The following is an 11628-nucleotide window of genomic DNA, read 5'->3' as shown; positions in this document are numbered from 1 at the left end:
TTTGTCTCTCCTCCATTAACTTCTGCGCACAATGGCCTTCTGGATCTTTCTATAAAGACATAACAGTTGCCTTGAAGATCATAGCAGTTGCAACTGGACCCAGGCTAGTGGCTTGAAATGGTGACAGAGCTTTTGTGTTAGCCTACCCAATAGCATAATCTTGGTTTTTCACAGTGCAGTCGTGAGGTATAAATCCATTTTCTCTCAGAGGCAGTGAGTTCGTGTGGGACTAAACTTGCAGGGTTTCTTAAGCTTAGCATTACTGGGAAGAGACCAGCTTCAGCTGGTAGTTTTTCCCAGGTGGGAATGGCTTCATTCCACTCACATTGTCTCAATTTGACCTGCGTAGGGATAAGACTATTTGCCAGCTGGCAGTGGGAAAGCTCATTGATCCTGAGGAATCTGTGAAAAGGCAATATTACTAGATCTAAGTGATTTTGTTGTAGTTTAGATTACCAAGGCCTCTTGCAAGTATGTCACTGGGGAAACCCATCCCATGAAGGTTCTGAGTACTTGGCTATGTAATCAAGAGCAAAGCTACCCTCAAAACAGACCTCCATATGTACTATTTGGTGACCTTCTTTCTCTAGTTGTCTTCACACAGCAGCTTGGGATTTGTAAAGATAGCTAAATTATTTGAACCATTTCCATATCTCAGCTACCCTATAAGGGAGTCACCGTTGTTACCCTCACTTTGCAGATGTAGGAAACTGAGGTAGAGGAATGTTAAATGACTTGACCAAGGGTACACAGCTTGGCAGTGGCAGAGCTTAGCATAGATTCCAGGGAGACTGACTCTAAAGTTTATGCCCTAACTCCCTAGGGATTGGGATAGAGTCCTTTAAGCACAAGTGATAGAGTAAAAGGCTATTCTCAGGCCAGGGTTGTACCTTAGGCCTTCATGCCTAAGTCTACAGAGAGACCTCTAGGATGCAGTTCTGATTCCTAGTAGACCTGAATTAAAAAGCTTTTCAGCAATGGCCTCTTATTTTGAGAGCAGTTTGAAAGGGGAATAGCAGGTCCAAACGAGGCTGCTGAGTGGTAGTCAGGCTCATGTCTGAGATAGGACTGGAGATGGAGGTTTGTTGTGAAACTTGGCTTCCTAATGGGCAGCGAGGGACTCTCTTTGGCAGACTTGCCCTGTAGGCAGTCAGTCTACATCTTAAAAGGTGTTTTTTTTTTTTTTTCTTTATTGGCTGTTTTGATTCTTGTGGGTTCTTGGCTGTCTTCCCAACTGTCCTTGAGCCTTCCCTGTCAGGATCAGAGGTCATTGCTTTAACTTTAGGCTAATGAGTGCATTGTAGATACTCATTTATTTCTTTTATTTCTTCTGTACTAAGGCATAAATATAGGAGCTATGCTAAGGACAATGCTTGTTAATTTGTCAAGTACAGATTTGGGTGCTTGGTCAGTCAGTTAGATTTAGGGTTCCTCTGAATCCCTGGTCTAGTTGGGGATCTAAATCTTCCCAAAGAGACAAGACCAGGGTCCCAGGAGGATGGTTTCTGGATGTGACTCTCACAATCCAACCTGAACTTTCGGTCATTGACCATGTGTTTTTTGCTTCTCTAGATTGACAGTTCTCTCCAAGACGTTGTGTATTAGATGTTTTCATTTATGTCCCTTTTCCTAGACCACATTTTAAGTCCCTTAAGATAAAAACATTATGTCTTATACAATATGTTCCATGCTAATAATAGATAGTAAAAAACATGTTTTGTTTTGACCAGTTAAAATATACTAGAGTCTCTTTGCAGAACTGACTTTTCTAATAGCACTGTGGCATAAATTACCAAAAATCTTTAGGATTTCGGTTGATGTATTTCTGAGAATTGTACAGTTTTAAAGCTTATGGTAATTTTGAAGCAGAAAAATAACAATGATTTGTAAAATTTTTATTTTAAAGGGGTTTGGATTTTGGTGCTAAGAAATAACTACTTTGGTTTGATTTCTGTTTGAATTCAGTTTGCTTTGCTCATGTTAGGTGGCCTTTTCCTTGTCAAAGTCAATGTTTTTATATAGTCTTTCAGTCATGTTTAGTGGTCTTTATCCACCTTCACCTCCTCTCTCTCATCTTATATAAAAAGAGAAGTGGTATTTTATCATGTCTTAATAGATAAATATTGGCCAGATGCTGAAGGTAATTTAAGTGAAGTGTCCTCATTTAATTCCGAGCTTTGAAAAAGGGCTTGGATCTGCGTGTTGGGTGTTCTCAGATACGGAGAGGTAAACACCATTTTTCTGTTCCATTTCCAGGTCACATGTGCCAATTTAACGAATGGTGGAAAGTCAGAACTTCTAAAATCAGGAAGCAGCAAATCCACACTAAAGCACATATGGACAGAAAGCAGCAAAGACTTGTCTATCAGCCGTCTCCTGTCACAGACTTTTCGTGGCAAAGAAAACGATACAGATTTAGACCTGCGATATGACACCCCAGAACCTTATTCTGAGCAAGACCTTTGGGACTGGCTGAGGAACTCCACAGATCTTCAAGAGCCTCGGCCGAGGGCCAAGCGAAGGCCCATTGTTAAGACGGGCAAGTTTAAGAAAATGTTTGGATGGGGTGATTTTCATTCCAACATCAAAACAGTGAAGCTAAACCTGTTGATAACTGGGAAAATTGTAGATCATGGCAATGGGACATTTAGTGTTTATTTCAGGCATAATTCCACTGGTCAAGGGAATGTATCTGTCAGCTTGGTGCCCCCTACAAAAATAGTGGAATTCGACTTGGCACAACAAACCGTGATTGATGCCAAAGATTCCAAGTCCTTTAACTGTCGCATTGAATATGAAAAGGTTGACAAGGCCACCAAGAACACACTCTGCAACTATGATCCTTCAAAAACCTGTTACCAGGAGCAGACCCAAAGTCATGTATCCTGGCTCTGCTCCAAGCCCTTTAAGGTGATCTGTATTTACATTTCCTTTTATAGTACAGATTATAAACTAGTACAGAAAGTGTGCCCCGACTACAACTACCACAGCGACACACCTTACTTCCCCTCTGGATGAGGATGAACATGGGTGAGACTGAAGCCTGAGGAATTAAAGGTCATATGACAGGGCTGTTACCTCAAAGAAGAAGGTCACATCTGTTGCCTGGAATGTGTCTACACTGCTGCTCTCGTCAACTGGCTGCAAATATGCTAGTGGAAAACAATCTGATGTAATTTCTGCCCAGTCAGCTTCATCTCTCAGTATAGTTGTAAATCACCACAGATTTTAAAGGCACACTTGAAGACATGCTCTCACACATAGGTGTACACAAACACGCATTCATATACATTTCAGCTTGCATCTGTCACGATTCCTGTCAAGAGGGCTTTCATTGTCTGACTCATAATGGTTTAGGATAAACTATTGTCAGGCAAAAGGATTAACTAGACAGTGAATGGTTTCTAACACTTGCTGTTATGGAAATCTCTTTTAAAAGTCTTGAGTACATGCTAATCAATAATCCCCATTCATGCATTCCTACTGCTTGGAGTAGCTGTACTGGTAAATACTACTGTAGGAGTATATGCTTGTTAAAATGGAAAAAAAATGTGTCTTTAGAGCTCAGTATTCTTTATTTTATGAACACAACAGTGTAGTAACTTTTTTCCAGCATACAGTAGGCACATTCAAGGTAATCTAAGATGGCTCTTTTTTCTATGGAGGGAGCCTGTTTCAGTAAAGATGAGCAAACATTTGGAATTTACATGTGGGTAGACACTGGATTACAGCTTTCATCACCAGTCATTGGACTTTCGCAAAGTTGAGACCAGCTAAGGCTGCTTAAAACGAGTTCTGATCATTGTATAAGAAGGGAAATGCCTGACAGACACCATGTAAGTTATAAGTGTCTGTCTTATCTTTACTACACATATTGTAACAAATTCAATATCCTAGTCTTCATTTGTATGAATGGTTTGTATTGTACATAGTTTAACCAAGTGTTATTTGAGCTGCTTATTAATATTAACTTGTACTTGTCTCTGCTTGTTATTGGTTAAAAAAAGAAAAAAAAAGGATATGAGGAATCCATTTTATCAATGTAGCTGTGACCTCCATTAAAAAGACAAACTTAATGTAGAAAGCATTTATTCAGCTCAAGTATTGTTGAAAGCTATACATATACAACATTACAGTCTGTCTGTATTTAGATATTTTATTTCTGGACAAAATGAAATGTACATAAAAATAAAATGCTTAAAGTTGAGTTTCAATATGTGCTTGTGTAAGATGGTGATTTAAGTGGTTCTGACAAGAAGAATGTGCTGGAATACAGTAATGGTTTTGCATTTCATGTCTCTAAATTTGTACAGAACTATCTAAATTGCTATTAGTTGCTCAGTCAAAACAACTTAGGGGTTTCAATCTCAAGCTTGGGAAGCGGTTTTGGCATACAGCATTGCACACATTTTTGGTTTACTGTTGTTCTAGTGATTCAACAATACCAAAAAATCAGTGAGCAGAAGAGATGACTGAGGTTTCTGAAATATTATAACTATTTTTTTTTTCCTGTGCAGAGTCTTTATTTAGCGGGGAGATCGAGAGGAAGGTAATTTTTTTGGCTGACTTTCTCTGATTCTACTGTAATCACTCAACTGAGAAAATTACAGTAGCAGTGAAGGACTTCGGTGTCTGATTTACTTATACCAGATGGGATCAACTTATCTATATAGCATTGCTTATGGATAGTAAGCTTTCTTTTAAAACATAATTACTGTATGTAATCCCAGCAAAATAAACAGCAGAAAAAATATGCAAGGTAACCTATTTTTAAAGTCACAAATGGGGGATTGAGATATGAAGAGTCTCAAAGGTTAACCAAAGAAGCCAGATTAAAACACTAACCCATTTTCATCTTCCCTTCATGCTGCATAGGGATAAGTATGTTTTCATGTAGAAAATAATCGAAGTACTACAGGGAGCACAAGACCACAGAGTTCTAAAGTGAGAACTCAGCAACTGATTTGACTAAAGAGAGCCTTCAACTGCAAATCGAAGACACATCATTCTGTTAAATGTCCATCTCTCAAAATTCTCCAATATATCTAGACAACCATTTCTATCAATGTATTAATTAATTTGCCATGGAATTTCGAAGCTAATGTTGGGACAGACTCTCTCTGGCACAACAGGCAATAAATGCTTCATGAGTTCCAGCTGTGAGACATATTTGCTACAGATAAATCTTGTTATTCTGGGATTTATTTATCAAAATGATCACTTAGAAGTTAGTTGTGCTTAACAAAAAGGAGAATAAATGAGAAGGAAGATCATTTAAAACATTTTTTTAGGATCATTTGATTAGTGGACCGTGACTTCCATTACGTGGTCTAATCTGTCCTTTTTTTTATTTTTTATTTTTTATTTTTATTTTTTATTTCATTTTATTTTTTTAAGATTTTATTTATTTATTTATTTATTTATTTATTTGACAGGGAGAAAGAGAGCGCAAGCAGGGGGAGCAGCAGGCAGAGGGAGAGGGAGAAGCAGGCTCCCCTCTGAACAAGGAGCCCAATGTGGGGCTCTATCTCAGGACCCTGGGGTCATGACCTGAGCCAAAGGCAGACGCTTAACCCACTGAGCCACCCAGGCACCCCTAATCTGTCCTTTTTTAATTCAAAATTCAAGATTATCAAGATAAAAATACACTTCAGCCTCCACCCATCTGCCCTGCTTTCTAACCTCCCCATGAAATGTTGCTTTTACATTTTTATAAACATACAGAGCATAGCTAACTAACATCCAATGAATTGAATTATATTTCTGTAGTTTTTCTTTAAAAGAAAAAGAAAATGTAGTAAAGTTCCAACAAGAAGTTCAGTTTTTTAAAATCCAAACTTTCAGTACTCTTTTTTTTCTGGCCCTGTACACACTTTTCCCAAATTGCTACATCATCAACACCTCCATCTGTACTATAGAAAAGTCATGATGACACAGGACTTTGTATCCAATATACTCTTCCTGTTCTAGACAAGGATCATGATGAATATGAAGGTTCTAAGGTTTAGATTAAAACTTTACTAGACCAACTTGTTGCTTTAACAAACTGGTTAGTTAAGTTTTAAATATGCTAGAAATCTATTTGTTATTTGGACACATTATATTTTAAGTTGCCCTAAGAAAATCACCTCTAGAATCTTAAATACAATTTCACCCCTTTGCTAAGATACAGAAAAAACAAACAAACAAAACTGCAAGGGGGAAATAGATAGCACTTGATGCAAACATGGGTGTGTCATTACCTATTGTTCTTTTCAGAAACATTTTAGTAAAATTGAAATTATTATGAAGAAGTAATTATTGCAGCTTCTTGCCTCATGGAAGAAAAATGATACAAATTACTGGTTTATCTACTTATGGTAAGAACAATGCATTGCCATGGCATGGTTTCAGTTGGGCATTTTTGAGTCCCTGGCTCTTGTTAGAATTTCTCTGCATGAGTGGAAGGGGTATAACTGTTAATAGAATAGTATTAAAGTTCTGGAAGCAATTATTCTGCAAGTAATTGAGATACTTGTTAAGTTTAAAACTGTGGACTGGGAATCTTCATGTTCCTACATTTCAGCAATAAACTGTAAGCCATATTTTTGCACAGCATAGATTAAAAAAAAATCATGAGAAGCCTGAGAAAGTGTTCTGTCTTTTCCCTTTTCCCCACCGTTTTACATATAAGAAGCAGCTTAACCAATATAAACAGCTCTTTGGAAAAGCAATTTGCATCTCCATCATCAACTTTGCGAAGTTTTAGCCTGAAGCAAAATCAAATGGCTGGGTTAATAAGCCTTTGAAAAACTTGGTTGCTGTACCAGTTTCAGGTATTTATTGATATTTATTCAATTATCAATCTATTTACCTATTTATACTTATTTATCTTTACATTTTTATTTAAATAAAATGCAAATTAGTAGATGCATTAAAAATACAAAATTTAAAAACATTAAGGTGCATAAAGATGATATCTATTTACCTAGTTTATAGGAGACAAAAATTGAGTATCTTAAAGCCAGAATTGGATCCTGAAAAGCTGGTGACTACAGGAGGATTTTCTCAGGAGTCCCATGCATACCAAAGACTGATTTCAGGGATCGGGAGCAGAAAGAAAACAATCCTTAATTTAAAATTGTTGTGTATCATTGTGTTTTATATCCAATACTATCAGAAATATTTTTAAGTAACAAATTTACAATCACTTTTTACTAGGGTAGCAAAGAACAGAATTCTCATGAGAGAATTTTAGTTTCAATTTGTTTGTGTGAGCAAAGTCTAGTGACACAGCCTAAAATAAGAAGACTACCGGTGCCAAGCAGCTGGCCTAGTGCCCCAAGTTTGATCAAAAGCACTTTAATATTTATGGTTCTGCATTTTCAGGAACATGCCTTTTATCACTGATGGATTGGAGCATGACTTTAAAGCTCCCAGAAGTGATGGATTCAGAAGGATTAGAGGTCTTTTGTGGGGGTGCTGAGTGGCTGTTGCCATTGGTGGTGCCTTTAGAGTTGCCAGGTGTTGATTACTCCAAATTCTAACTAGTGACTCAGACATATACCTGAAGCACTGTTCACATCACCCTCACCTGGCAGCAGCTAGCTTTCTATTTCCTAATCCTATGTCAGGGCTCCAAAGAGACAATTAGAATGTTACTGATCTCTGATGGTCAAATTCCTTTACTCAAACAGAGAAGTAAACTTGGCCATTGAGATTGTGACTATTTAAAGAAATAATGCAAGAAAGTTGTTGGAATGTGCTATTGCCAAATAAGTAATTTTTCTCAAAATATCTGCCGTTGTTTCTATTACTGCCAAAATTCACTTTGTCATTTTTCTGAAACCCAATTTTAAAATTAATTTATTTTTTGCAATTTATAAAAGTTTTCAGTAGAAAGCATGGCCAAGTGACATCACCTAATCAAGTTGATAATATTTCATGGACTTTTTAAAAAATTGAAGTGTAATTGGTAAATATGTTTGTTTTAGTTTCAGGTGTACAACATAATGATTTTACATTTGTATATATTGCAAGATGATCATTACAATAAGTCTAGTTAACATCCATCACCATGCATAGTTATAAAAATTTTTTTCTTGTGATAAAAACTTTGAAGATTTACTCTTAGCAGCTTTTAAACATGGGATATAGTATTATTAACTATAATCATCGTGCTGTAGATTATATCCCCGTGACTTGTTTATTTTTTAACTGGAATTTTGTACTTTTGGACTCCTTTCATTCATTTTGTCTGCCACTCCTTGCCCCTTTCTGGCAATCATCAATCTCTTTTCTGCATCTATGAGCTTTTTGTTTGTTTGTTTGTTTGTTTTTGTTTCTGTTTTTTGATTCCAATATAAAGGAGATTATACTGTATTTTTCTTTCTCTGATTTATTTTACTTAGGATAATGCCCTCAAGGTCCATTCATGTCATAAATGGCAAGATTTCATTCTTTTTTATGGTTGAATAACATTCCATTGCATGTGTGTGTGTCCCACAATTTATTTATCCATTCATCCATTAATGGACACTTAACGTTTCCATATCTTGCTATTATAAATAAATAATGCTGCAATGAACATGGGGTGCATATATCCTTTTGAGTTTGTCTTCATTTTCTCTGGATAGATACCTAGAACTGGAATTACTGGATCTTATGGTAGTTCTATTTTTAATTTTTTGAGGAACCTCCATACTGTTTTCCATAGTGACTGCACTAATTTACATTCCCACCAAAAGTGTATGAGTGTTCCCTTTTCTCCACAACCTTGCCAACACTTGTTATTTTTTGACTTTTTGATGATAGCCACTCTGACCTGTATGAAGTAATATCTCTTTGTGGTTTTGTTTTGTACTTCCCAGATGATTAGTGATGTTGAGCATCTTTTCATGTGTCTGTTGGTCATCTGTATGTCTTCTTTGGAAAATTTCCTATCTCATCTTCTGCCCATTTTTTAATTGGATTTTGTGTTTGTTTGCTATGGTGTTGTATGAGTTCTTTGTATATTTTGGATATTAACCCATTATCAGATATATGATTTGCAAATATTTTCTTCTGTTCACTAAATTGCCTTTTCATTCTGTTGATGATTTCCTTTCCTGCACAAAAGTTTTTAGTTTGATGTAGTCCCACATGTTTATTTCTGCTTTTGTTGCCTTTGTTTTTTGTGTCAGATCCAAAAAAATCATCACAAGACTAATGTCAAAGAACTTACCATCTATATTTTCTTCTAAGAGTTTTATAGTTCTAGGTCTTATGTTCAAGTCTTTAATCCATTTTCAGTTAAGTTTTGTGTACGGTGAAAGGTAGTGGGCCAGTTTCATTCCTTTGCATGTAGGTGTCTAGTTTTCCCAGCACCATTTACTGAAGAGACTATATGTTCCCCATTGTATGTTCTTGCCTCCTTTGTTGTAAATTCATTGACTATATGTTTGTGGGTTTATTTCTGGGCTCTCTATTCTCTTCAATTATCTATGTGTCTGTCTTTATGCTAATATTATTTTGATTATTATAGCTTTGTAATATAGTTTGAAATCAGGGAGTGTGATGCCTCCAGCTTTGTTCTCTCTCAAGATTGCTTTGGCTATTCAAGGTATTTTGTGGTTCCACACAAATTTTAGTGTTATTTTTCTAGTTCTGTGAAAAATGCTGTTGGTATTTTGATAGAAATCATATTGAATTTGTAGATTGCTTAGGGTAGTATGGACATTTTAATAATATTAATTCTTCCAAACCATGAGAACAGAATATCTTTCAATTTTTTGAGTTTTCTTCAGTTTTTTTTTTTCATCCAATGTCTTATAGTTTTCAGTGTACAGAAGAATATTCATCTCCTTGGTTAAATTTATTCCTAAGTATTTTTTTAAACGTAATTGTAAATGGCGTGTTTTTAATTTCTCTTTCTGATATTTTGTTCTTAGTATATAGAAATGCAAATATATGTGTATGTTGATTTTGTATCCTGCTACTTTACTGAATTTGTTCACTAGCTCTAACAGTTTTTTGGTGGATTCTTTAGGGTTTTCTATTTATAATATCAGGTCATCTGCAAATAGTGACATTTTTACTTCTTCCTTTCCGACATGGATGCCTTTTATTTCTTTTTCTTGCCTAGGACCTCCAATGTTGAATAAAATTGAGGTAAATGTGCATCCTTATCTTGTTCCTGAGCTTAGAGGAAATATTGAATATTAGCTGTGGGCTTGTCATATATAGCCTTTATTGTGTTGATACCGGCTTTGTTGAGAGTTTTTTTTTTTTTATCATAAATGGATGTTGAATTTTATCAAATACTTTTTCTGGATTTATTCAGATGGTCACATATTTTTATCCTTCAATTTATTAGTGTGGTATATCATTTTGACTGATTTACAGATGTTGAAACATTCTCCAATCCCTGGAATTAAATCCCACTTGATCATAGTGTGTGATCCTTTTAATATATTGTTGTGTTCAGTTTGCTAATATTTGGTTGAGGATTTTGCACCTATGTTCATCAAGGATACTGGCCTGTAATTTTTTCTTGTGGTATCCTTGCCTGGTTTTGGCATCAGGGGAATGCTGGCCTCATAAAATGAGTTTGTAAGAGTTTCCTTCTCTTCTATTTTTTGAAAGAGTTGGTGAAGGATTGGTATTAATTCTTCTTTAAATGTTTGGTAGAATTCACCAATGAAGCCATGTGGTCCTGGACTTTTGTTTTGGGGAGGTTTTTGATTACTGATTTAATCCCCTACTGGTAGTAATCAGTCTGTTAGATTTTCTACTTCTCCATGAATCAGTCTTTAAATCTAGAAAACAAAGCATTAAAGAACCAGCGATGTTGTAAGTGAAGTCATAAAAATTAGAATCACCTCCATCAGTTGATTCAGTCTCCTATAATTAATTCTTACTTTGCTTCATCTTGGGTTTGCCACTTTATGAATCAGTCAGTTTTCCATTAGAGATTTAGAAATTCTAACCCAGTTTCAGTGTTATGATCTTAAAGTTATCAGAATCCTGTGCTTGTCAGAGTCTTTTCTAAGAATCTCCCTGAAGATATAATACTTTGCAGGAATACTTTTTGCAAAAGGATCAGAGTAAAACAATAACTGTATATAAATGATACAAGACTTAAAAATGGCTGTGGTTAAAGATCTGGTGTGAGCTTATTATAATGTGATTGATAAGGAAATTTGGTTATTTCTGTGACATACATTGTAAAACAATAAGTAAAATTATAACTGATAACATTATATCAGAACACACCAGGATTTTAGGAATTTAATTTCTGAATTACTTGTTTTAACTACCCATATCTTCCATATAAATATGATCTAAGAAGATTAAATATTACTTTTTATTTGACATTTCCCATGAAATTTAACAAATAAGTCTAAAGAAATTAACATTTTTCTTTTTATAAGGACAGAGAGCAACTCTTTTGAGAACTTCTAGGAACCCTCTGGAAAATCCCAAGTTCATTCGAGGGCAAAAAGACTTCATTTAGAATTTGGTTTGGGGGAGTTTGCTAAAAATGTCAAAAGATTCAAAACATTTGATCAAACAGGATGAAACAATACTTAGTTATCCATTAAACCAAAGTGTCAAAAGATTCTAAGGCAAATAGAGAAAGTTACATTGTTGTAAAAAGAAAGTTAGCTC

The 11628-nt window shown here is 35.4% G+C and overlaps 1 protein-coding gene across 1 annotated transcript; it reads left to right on the top strand.

Moving 5' to 3' along the window:
* Positions 1–2131: 2131 nt before the first annotated feature.
* Positions 2132–3343, top strand: NXPH1 (neurexophilin 1). Its single transcript, XM_008686525.1, has 2 exons — positions 2132–2140; positions 2257–3343. The coding sequence occupies exons 1-2, from the start codon at positions 2132–2134 to the stop codon at positions 3016–3018; spliced, it is 771 nt and encodes a 256-aa protein (XP_008684747.1). The 3' UTR covers positions 3019–3343.
* Positions 3344–11628: the final 8285 nt, after the last annotated feature.

The sequence above is a fragment of the Ursus maritimus genome, unplaced genomic scaffold (genome assembly GCF_017311325.1).
Source record: "Ursus maritimus isolate PB19 unplaced genomic scaffold, ASM1731132v1 scaffold_3, whole genome shotgun sequence".
Lineage (NCBI taxonomy): Eukaryota > Metazoa > Chordata > Mammalia > Carnivora > Ursidae > Ursus > Ursus maritimus.
The sequence above is the reverse complement of the archived record's forward strand: the minus strand, read 5'-3'. Positions and strand labels throughout refer to the sequence as shown.